Source organism: Clarias gariepinus, chromosome 3, assembly GCF_024256425.1.
Source record: "Clarias gariepinus isolate MV-2021 ecotype Netherlands chromosome 3, CGAR_prim_01v2, whole genome shotgun sequence".
Classification (NCBI taxonomy): Eukaryota; Metazoa; Chordata; class Actinopteri; order Siluriformes; family Clariidae; genus Clarias; species Clarias gariepinus.
Window position 1 is genome coordinate 10407358 of NC_071102.1, and position 10983 is coordinate 10418340.

General features: G+C 39.5%; 1 protein-coding gene across 4 annotated transcripts in view; it reads right to left on the reverse strand.

Moving 5' to 3' along the window:
* Positions 1-10767, reverse strand: part of mtss1lb (MTSS I-BAR domain containing 2b) — an 84181-nt gene extending 73414 nt beyond the window's left edge. For all 4 annotated transcript variants that reach the window (XR_008357759.1, XR_008357760.1, XM_053491773.1 and 1 more), the window contains exon 1: positions 10676-10767. Coding sequence is in view for 2 of the 4 variants with exons in the window: in XM_053491773.1 (XP_053347748.1) it covers positions 10676-10759 (84 nt within the window). In the remaining 2 variants the exon portion in view is untranslated. The remainder of the gene's footprint in view (positions 1-10675) is intronic.
* Positions 10768-10983: the final 216 nt, after the last annotated feature.

Genomic DNA, 10983 nt, shown 5'->3' on the forward strand with positions numbered 1-10983 from the left:
AGCGTGTGTGTATTGGGGTGATTTGGCCTGCAGGAAGAAGAGTCCCATGATAAGGATCTGCCTTGTTACCACGGAAACAGAGAGGGCACAGTGTTCCCTGTGACGTGTTGTAAAGGACAGCGGTACCTCACCATGTCCCAATCGTTACAAAACATTATTAATTCCAGATCACAATCAGAGGATCAAACTATTGATTACAACGTATTACAGTATGGAATGTATACCATCCAGCCTAACCTCACGTTTCTGCGTTACTGTGAGGGAAGGAGATGAAGAGGTATGTGTGTGTGATCCGGTCGTTATTTGTTAGTGCTGTGTGCAGTGAGTGTGCTGAGGGATGAAATTAGCCTCACTCGAGATCACAGCTGGAGGTCAGATTCACTAACATCACCCCAAACCCCCTTAAAATGTGTCGTCCACCTCGCCTCCCCACCCCAACACTACTGTACCCCCTCCTGTGTTAGCCATCATACGCCGTGCCTTTAACACTTTAAGAGCGTAGACAGGGACATGGAGAACAAAGAGGCCATGAAATAACAAGGATTTTTATATAAAAAAAGGGATCGAATAAAGGTGAAAAACAAGAACAGGTGAACTAAGAATAAAACGTGACTTGTTTTGAGATAAAAATACAAGTACTGACAGATGGGCTTAGGATAAATACCACAATGAAGCAATATTGTGTGAATATAAATAAGATAACTAGGGGGAGCATAAGGTAGGGAATAATAAGAGAAGTAAAAGAGCAGTCAAGAGAGGTTGGGAGGGCAAAGAAAAAAAAGTTCGGAGGAAATAACGAAGGTAAAGCATCAAAAAAGAGATAATAGTACATCGAGGGTCAAGAGACAACACCCCAAAAAGTGATAAAATAAAAAGAAACCCAGTGTCTATTACAGAGAATAATAAAAAGAAAGCAAGTAGAAGTCACGTACAGTAAGACCTACTGTACATGGACAAGATTAGTTTTACATAGAGAGCCAAGGTACAGTATAGTCATTATTATCTTTAACGTACAACATTTGGCAGATGCCCATATCAAAAGCGACGTATATCTTTTATTGCATTCTACTTCTGAGCAGTTTAGGGTTAAGGGCCTTGCTCAAGGGCCCAACTTGATGGTCCTGGGGTATGCACCTGGGACCTTTTGGATCTGTTATTTAACTTCATAGCCACTGACTACCACTGACCATACACTGAGCCACCCTAGCTATCCAGTAGTTGCAGCCATTTTTATACATATGCATCCCATTTTGGGTGGCTCATAAATAATGGAACAAACGCCTGACTTTAATCGAACTCCTAATATAAGATCCAAATCAGTGTCTATGCCATGAATAGGCTGAAAAAAAGAGATAAACCCATGTGTGTGTGTGTGTGTGTGTGTGTGTGTGTGTGTGTGTGTGTGTGTAGATAATTATGAGAGTTTTAGGTAGTTTGTGTCTACCTAGCAATGTTTAAAATATACAGCCTACAAGATGAATAAGGTGTGTATATGAGGAGGGCCAATACACAGAAAGGCAGGAATCATAATCGCAAACAATATTATGCAAGGGTCAAAACTAGGAAACACCGGATCAAACCAGGGAGAATGCATTTATATTTAAATGCGGATACACTATGATGAAACAACATGATTTATGTCTGTGATTTTGACAGAGATTACTTATTCATGCCAATCTACCATAGCTATTTCAATTATACTCCAGCAGGCATCTCTGGAAACCTTACGCTGTTGAAATCTTTCAATACTTTGGATGCAAAACATAGAGAACAGGGATGAGAGGAACAGAGAAAATTAAGAAAGGTGATAAAAAATAGTGAGATAAAATAAGGGACAGAGCAAAAAAAAAATAGGAACAAAGCAGCAAATAAAAATGATTTTCATGCAAAAACTGATATTGAAATGTCGGACAACAGGCAAAACTGTATAAAGGAAAGGATAAAAAGAATGCATACAAACAAAATATAGATACACATGGCCAAGGAGATCAAGTAATATGAATACTTTGCATTAAAAATAAAACATCTAACTCTCTGCATAAGATTAGAAAAAAACACAAAAGGGGAAAAAATACAAATAAAAATCCAGTGCACAGTCAACAGCGATGGCACCAAACTGGTGTCATCTCGTTTGATCTGCCGTCTCATTGACGCGTTTGATGTCAGACATTTCACTCTGAATCCATAGAGCGATATTCCCAGTGGAACCCTAAACACGCACCCAGACTCTTTGAAGTGCTCTATTCTGGTGCTCGGGCCTGAGGTCCATCATGCTGAAAAGGGTTTGTGAGGAAGAGATAAGAGGAAACAGAGACACGGCTGACTCCCTCTATGACCAGATCCTCGTTCATACCTCATTAGCATATTAACCGAGCTAATCTCAGGGCTAAGCAATCCCTCAAGCCAAGCTCATTTTCACTCTTGCGATCTCCCATCATCCGCTTTCTGATCTCCCTATTTCTTACCTGATTTTCCAAACAGGCCACAAACCATTAGATATGTACAAGAATGTATCGCACACACTCTCTGCAGAATAATATGCTCGGATGTACACAGACATAAAGGAAGTAAACAGTGTTAATTATGTAAACCTTATTTAACCTCCATAAATGAATGAATGATGGATGAATAATGGTTGCTTACATTTTATCATTGAATTATGAGCATCTGTTTACTTTTTGTCTGTGTGCAAGGATGTAAAGAAAGTGGTCTATTTTAACTTAAGCCTAACCATGCAGAAAAATGTATAACAAATGCATTCTTATCAGGCTATAGGCAGCCAGATGGGTGACACATCATGAAACACACTCAAAGGATTAGACAATGGCATCTCCTTTTTGTTGAATGGCATAAAGATTTTGTATAAAAAAAGAAAAAAATTTAAAGGACAAAATGTATAGTCATAATCAACATGACAGCATCTTGGATGCAAGAGATGGCTTCATACAATTATGTTTCTTGGCCTTAATACAGTGGGTCGCAACTCTAAACATTAATGCATTACAAAAAGGACAATCTAAAAATAACTGAACGTTGTGATGCACTCATTTCTAGTTACATATCGAACCAGAACATTCTTGGAAGTGAGCGGCTAAGCTACCCAATCAGACAAACAGGAAAACAGACATGTCGTCATATTTTTATATCAACAAGGACATTTTTAACCTTTAAAGATATTTCACAAACCTTTAAACGAAAGCTACAGTAGAAGGCCAAATAACTATTTCTATATCAATGGATACTTCCTTAAGAAACAGTACCAAGTCAAATAAAAATGCATCTGGCAGAAAATTCAGTCTTCAGGAAATGGTCTTAAATGGTGCGTGGTTGGTAATTTTTGTAGACTGACCAGGCAGAAAAGAGTATAGTATACTACAGTGTACAAACAGGGCATAACAAAAAAACAATCAAACAGGGAAAGAGTTTCTAATCTGACATGCCTTTCTCATGACCTGATAATGCATTTTAATAAAAGTTCTTTATAACCGCTGAGACATTAAATCAGATTGGTTTGTTATGCTGTTTTGAATGGCCTGGGAATGACCACCAAAACACCCAGCAAACGTTTCGTGAAATTGAATTGTAAGAGTTTAAGGTTTAATGACTCAGACGTAAAAACCAAAAAAAAACTTTAATGTGCTGGAATCTTACATGGAATCATATTACTTTCCTCTATGTTGGTGTTTATGGACGTTCAAGTCAAACAGGGACTTTTGATTGTTCAGAAAACAGCTATACCGTAAGAGCACATTTATTTCTGCTACACAAATACACTTATTCCAGCATTTCACTAGTGCTCGAATACCAGAACCATAATCAGACTGTCTCCTTCATGTCTGCAACGACGGCCTCCCAAGAACTCCTTTAATGGCCCACACATGTGAAAATGGCTCATTTGCAGGGAAACATCTGCAATGGGCTTCGAGCCACCTCGGCAGGGATGACCTGAACACCCCTCGTACATAATATGGGTTTGATGTGTGCATACTGATAAAAACTCAACCTTCTAGGAATTGTATGGTTCATAATTAGGATAGTAGTTGCCAATTACTTAAGGTTCTGACCAAGTAGTCAGACCAGGAAGCCTTTTTTAGGATTTATGTTCTAAAGGGAACTATATCTGAAGCTTGTATGAAATTTTGGTTGTAGGGTTCAGTGAAGAGGATTAAAGCATTTTACAGATGGTAGTTTAAATGTATAAGAAATATGTACCTATTGTAATTATTATTGTTTTTTTCCTTACAGAATGAAATATTGACTATCTTTGGAAAGCTATGAACCAAAGAACACATACAGTATAATGTTGCTAAATACATACAGTAGCCGAATGAAGTTAAAGACCGGAGGGGAAGAACATTTTCTACAGCAAGGACTTTAGTACAGTGGTGATTAGCATCACCCATTTTCCAGAATATCACTCCTAAATAAAATAACTTTACTATGAATGAATGTTTTTTATCCGTCTCTATCTTCAGTCACCCCTATATGTCTATAACCTCTGAAAGAGCTCCACAATCGCTTATCTTCTCCAACAAAGAGTCTCTCTCCACTTATTTCTCCACTAATGAAAAGCTATTCAGCAACCATTGCCTAGGAGTTTAAAAGGCAAATTCTGTCAGTGCTCAAATGACTCATTTTCATTTCTGCTGCAAAAATGAATAGCTCAGTACGCAGCTTAATTTCTCTCTTCTTTCCTATTGATTTCAGGGCAATCCAGGGAAACATGAGTGAAACCACATTAGACTGATTCCATTGCTTTAGATACTGGAGCATTTCAGACACTCAAAAAGAAGCACGGGTGAAAGAAAAAAAAGGGGGGGGGGAGGTTGTGTTGCTAAATTCCTTGTTTCTCACAAGAGGAAGGTCATGCTTAAAAGATAAATCAGTGTTAGCAATTCCTGAAAGAGAAGCTACAGATTTTTACCCACATGACCTAGAACAGTGTATCAGTGATGATGATGACGATGATGATGATAACAGGGCTCCCTCTGTGCATGAGGTTTCTTAAACACTGCGCTTGGCAAATCATCGCTCACATTACATTAGCAGACAGCAGTAAGTTGTTGTCAGATGAAAAGAAGACTTTGCTGCATAATTTATGAATAAGGGAGAACACTGACTTTGCCACACTAATGAAAACCAATGATAATGTAGATGCCTTGTGGCGCTGGGTCTGACAAATCATTAGCCCCATTGAAGGGTTTGACATAATACATAAAATTATTCCTTTTTTTTCCCCTCCATTCATTATTCATTACTGCTTTCTCACCTTGTCTAAAAAAGTGTGGGCTTTTGTCTGAAGCCCTTACCACTTTTTGTTTTTGGATAGGGTTAAGGATGAAACATTGCTTGATGCATCTGCCACGCCTCGACACACGCACCGGGGGAAAAAAGGGACAAACACACACGCATGCATGATGTGTCTGAAGTTCTCTGTTTATTATCAGCAAAAGAATATACTGGTGCCCTGTCAAGTATGTTCTGTACTGTATATCAAAAGAACAAAAGTCACAGGCATGTAAGTCATATAGCGACCCGAAGAAAGACAGACTATAGGAAGCATTTTCCAGTTGGACAAAACGGTTTCAGCGAGCCATTTGTATGAATATTTATCTGGACATGGGCTATAAGGAGTATTACCATATAAGGAATGAGGAAGAGCAATGAGGGGGTTGTTTTACAGACATGGAGGCATAGAGGGAAAGTTCACACAGTATTGGAAAACCTTTCAGATGGTTGTTGGATCAAATAGCTCAAACTCATCTAATATGGACAGAATGAGATTTTAAATCTGAAATCTGTGATTTAACTCACATCTAAACATCTAAAGCATGCATTATTCGTGTTGCTATGTGATGATCCACTGACTCTCAATAAATCTGCCTGAGCATGATAGTAGGTTTCTGCCGACAAGCCCTGATTGCAAGCAAAAGCAAGGAGAAACAACATGATGGGACAGTCATGTATGCAAACAGTTTCCCTTTATGTTCGAAAAATCTTACACCCAACAGCATTTCTTGCAAGATGAAGGTAGACATATGTAATGCCGGTAAGAAATATTTCCATCTCATTTTTCAGAACTCGAATAGGGTTTTCATGAATCTTTAACATACAGTATGGCGCAAACTCTACTTGTCCAAAAATGCTCTCTTGTTCCATGAAGGTCATGTTCAACCACAGCGATGCCACTGGTAAACGCTTGCTATTTTCAGCCAAGTGGATTTTGGCATGGGAATGTCGTAAACTAGATATAGGTTGGGACGTATATGTAATAAGAGATGGCTAAAAAAAAATCCCGTCTATGTCCAAATATCATAATTTCGCATCACGGCCCACATCTGCTGAACCTGACACCGCAGACATCAAAGAGCAGAGGATAAACCCGAGGAACGTTTTTGCGCTCCCTTTCCAGTGCTCCCCTCCTCCACCTCTTCCATAAATGAATGTGGAAAATAGAAGAACATGTGACTCGTGTCAGGGAGAGACATTGATACTTTAGGTTGGTGGATTCCTGAAGACATGTTATGAGCTGAGCTATAGACTTTAAAGCCAAGCTGACTGGCTTTGTGCTTTTCAGGGCTGAGGACAAAAACAGACAGCGTGTTTTAGGGTCTAATCATTTCCTTAAACAAATGAGTGAATGATGGAGAGAGGTACATGATCTCTAGCTCCTACATTTAGCACTGCAGCTTGGGATCATATTGTAATAAATCATGAAACCACTTACCGTGGAAAACTGGTCCTCTTTTTTTCTCTCTCTCCCTCTCTGTCTGTCTTTCTGTCTTATATCTTTAAGACTTAACTGTCAGTTTCATTTGTTTCTGTTTAAACGAATCCATTCTTAGGGTTAGCCTCTGATCACATAGAGAGACTGATAGACTTATCATGAATTAATGACCCAAAGTATACACATATCCTAATGCCTCAAAAGAAAACTTAGCAATTTTTATTTACAAATGTCAAGGTCAAAAGCATTGTTAAAGTCAATAGGGGTCATAGTTGGGTTAAAGCAGCTTTGGGGGCAGAAACGTATGGTCTACAGAGATGAAAAGGAAAACAGCTAATCTTTCATATGTAGCTAACATACACACAGTCATATTACTCTCAGCTTGAATGCTATGCCAATTAAAATGTACCCAAACCGCCATTTATACCAAAGTATTCTATTTGCCAAAATAACTAAATCTTGATCACAATTTTTACATTTCAACAAATGTCATTACAAATTGTTCCTTTACATTTATATAGAGAACTCGTCAGAGGCTGCCTTTCTCAAGAAGATCACATGCAACACTGCCTCACCCCGTCCATGACCTTTCCTCCACAGGGGTACACCCAAATGCTCCTTACCTAAGCAACTTCCTATGAAATAGACCACATGAGTAGTTAAACTGACTATGTACAGTATAACAAAATACTAACAATTATGTACATTAAATGTACACTCTGTTCCAGCATCATGGTGACAGGTTAAAACTGTCGCCTTGCACCTCCAGGGTCTCGGGTTTGATTCCCGTCTCGGGTCTATGTGCATATGTTCCCTGTGCTTGATGGGTTTTCTCCAACAATTCAAAGACAAGTAGATTAGACTAATTGACATTCCTAAATTGCCCCACAGTGCGTGAGTGGATTGGCACCTCATTCAGGGTGTGCCCTGCCTTGTGCACTAAGTCTCCTGGGCGTGGGTTCCAGGCCCCCTGCGATGTACAGGATGGTGGTATAGACGATGATTCGGTAATGAAGATTCTCTGTTGCAGCTACCATGCGAATTGGTTTAAAATACTAACATTTAAAAGTTAATGATTTAGAAGGTGACATGTCCTCAAGGATCTTCTTGCTTTTATTTTCTCAAATGTTTACCTGTGCAAAAGCCACAAATTATCATCATCTGATGAAACTGATATGAAAAGATTTGAATTGAATACTACAACCAAATATGTTGATTAGACATATTTCATCTAGTGCTACACAGAATGATCACTCTTCACAAGGTTTCCCAAGAGGCAGCAGACAGAAGAGACAAAATGAGTCTGACAGGTTCAACAACACCTTAACGGAGCTGGCTCGCTTCTAAAACAACTCCACCGTCCAAGCCAGGGCTATTTATCTTTAATAAGCCTTCACAAGGGCTGAGGAAACACATGCTGGAATGATACAGGAACCCTACGCACTAAATAAATAAGTGGCAGTCCATGGGTAGTCACACTACAATTGTCAGGTTGAGAAAAACTGGGTGGAACTGAGAAGGCGAACACATGCTCTTGTTCGCACGTCGTCCGGCCCTGCAAATAGCCCTGCTCGTGTGGATACTGTGCCCTCACTAAGCTCAGGTTACATCAGAGCCAATTAGAGGCATGCTTTCATCTTCTATTGGTGTTGATTCACAGCTGATCTACTGTATATATATATATACAGTATATTATATAACTCTTAATAAACATGACAAGTTTAAAACATGGCGAAGATGCATCTCAGATGAGTCCTGTGCAGACATAAGGACTAACCTTCCAGTCAACATATACATAGCTGGGCTTCCTTCTCAGCAGGAGGCATGTGAACGTAAACAGGAGTGATATATAGCAGGTCCAGCTGGCAAACACATGAGCGCTTGCATCATTTACCTCTAACCCGGGCGGTCAGAAAACGCCCACTTGCTTCTGAAATATTGGAATAATGACAGAGACGTGAGTTTGTTCCCTCCTTTCTGCATTAAAGTCATTTTTTTTCAAGCAACTATTTCAGCTCATAATCAATATGCCGTTGTTCCAATTCAAAAAGAGCATCTCAAGGCAAGTTCTTTTAAATACGTACACAAGGTCACCCGTATAAATCAACACAACTAGTTTAACAGAGGTCATGTTCTCAATGGGAATACATAACAGAGTCTTATAATATGCCCTTTTCATTTTTGGTCAGTACTTGTTTATTTCCAGTCTATTCAATTTCATTCTTTCAAAGGAAATTTGACATAAAATGGACTTAGGCCACAGCACAATATTTTCATGGGGTTCCTACTGTATTCGTCCACCAGAACAAAGGCCATCCAGACAGCATGCTAGCTGTCAGATGCATATAAGGAGTGCGCAGTCATGCCCTCAGGGTGCCATCCCCCAGCAACAAAGGAACGCGGGCACAAAGCTGCACACTCCGAGAGCAAACCAGAAAAAAAAGCTATGCATGCATATACAGAGCATGGATTTCATTCATACAACAAAGAAAAAACTGGTGCTGAAGTCTGCACATCCACAGAAACCAGATGGCTGATTACTCAATGTTCTGAGAAATCCCAGCAAAACTGCAGCATCCGGAAAGGCATTTAATAACTTTCCTGTGGTCGTGAAGCAATCCCAGCATTTATACAGTATAAAGAGCAAGGCAACAAGAAACATTTTAAGGGTACATCTGATGATCAAAAAAAAAAAAAAACATACAGTATTTTTTCAAAGAGCTTTGAAATGTCACCAAGCTTACCCAAAGGAATTCATCTACTAATAAACAACCAAATCTAAAATTTAAGAGCATACTGAATGAAGAATATCAGAATAGACATATCACACCAGGGACCATGTGCGAAATATCTTAAACATGCATTAATTGTTTATACTATCCAATATTCCTCTATGAACTAAGATCTCAAATTCAGTTTCCGTTCATCTCCAACATGCAGAAGGCCAAAGCAATCTCAAACCATAGATCAGTAATCTGGCACAAAGGTCGTTATAACGAAAGAACGACTGTGACATTTCAAGAAGTGCCCAGTGGGACACTGACCTCATTTTGGCCTAATTTGTTGCTTCAATGCAAACACTGACCCCGGTGAACTAGTACAACAAACCTATTCCGACATTTGTCCGAATGTGATGAGTCATGTTTAGACCCATATTTTTGCAATCCAATGGTGCAAATGTGGCATTCGACCTAGGCAAAGTGGTAAAGGTCAGTGTGTGCATGTGTGCATCATCATAAGAAAACATACAGCCAGTTGGGAATAGGAAAGTGTGTGTGGGGTGCAATCTCAGGATACTGGAAGCCTCTAAACCCTTTGAATCGATATCTCTTTTCAGCTCATTGTCCTGATTACCCAATAATTTTTTTTTTAACATATTCAGGTGAAACTCACACTCTCTGTCTTTCCATCTGTCATGTACTGTATGGGTCTTATTGCGTGTCTTTAAAATGTACCATAAATCAATCAAGAAAGACGTCAGGCACCTTTTCTGTAGTGCGCAAGAGCGCAAAAGAGCAAGAGAACCAACCATGATTGGATGGCACAGAATGGTGAGGATGTACATGCTTATTCAGCAGCAGATGCGTCTGTTTCATTGGTTATGGGGAATTTATTGTTTCCTCTTTTTGTTTTTGTTGCAATTCTAGTACAATCACGATATGGTGCAGTGGTCACCATCGTTCCTGCAGAGAGCTCACCTCCAACCCCCCCAACCAACCAAAATCACCAATGTGCCTCAGATTTGATCAAAAACTCAAAAACAACATGCACCGGAGCACCTGCGCGTCTTTATAGTCAGTCTCCTGGACGCAATGCATGTATGTGCATGATATATGTAGTGCTGGAATCTGATGCAGATCTGAACAACAACAAAAAAAAAAAAAACCACAGACGAATGCACTGGATGAAGCATATTAATCGTGGAGGTAGATATAGGCAGTAACCCACCTTCATGTCATTGACGATCGCCTGGAAGAGTCCACCGAGCGCGCCGCACTCCTTCTCCACCGACTCAACATTTATGTTTTCCATGATTTGAGAGGAAATTATTATTAAAATAATAATAATAAAAAACAAGAAAACGATGCGCCGGGTATTTCCTTTCTGTTCGAGATAACAGTGCGTTTTTCCCCCGCAAACGTAGGACGTGCTTGGGAGGAAAATGCGCAGAGATAGAGAGAGAAAGGCAGAAGGAGTAGGATTGAATGAGTGATCCCCGATTTAAAGAGAAAAGAGAGATCTACTCCCTCTTTTCC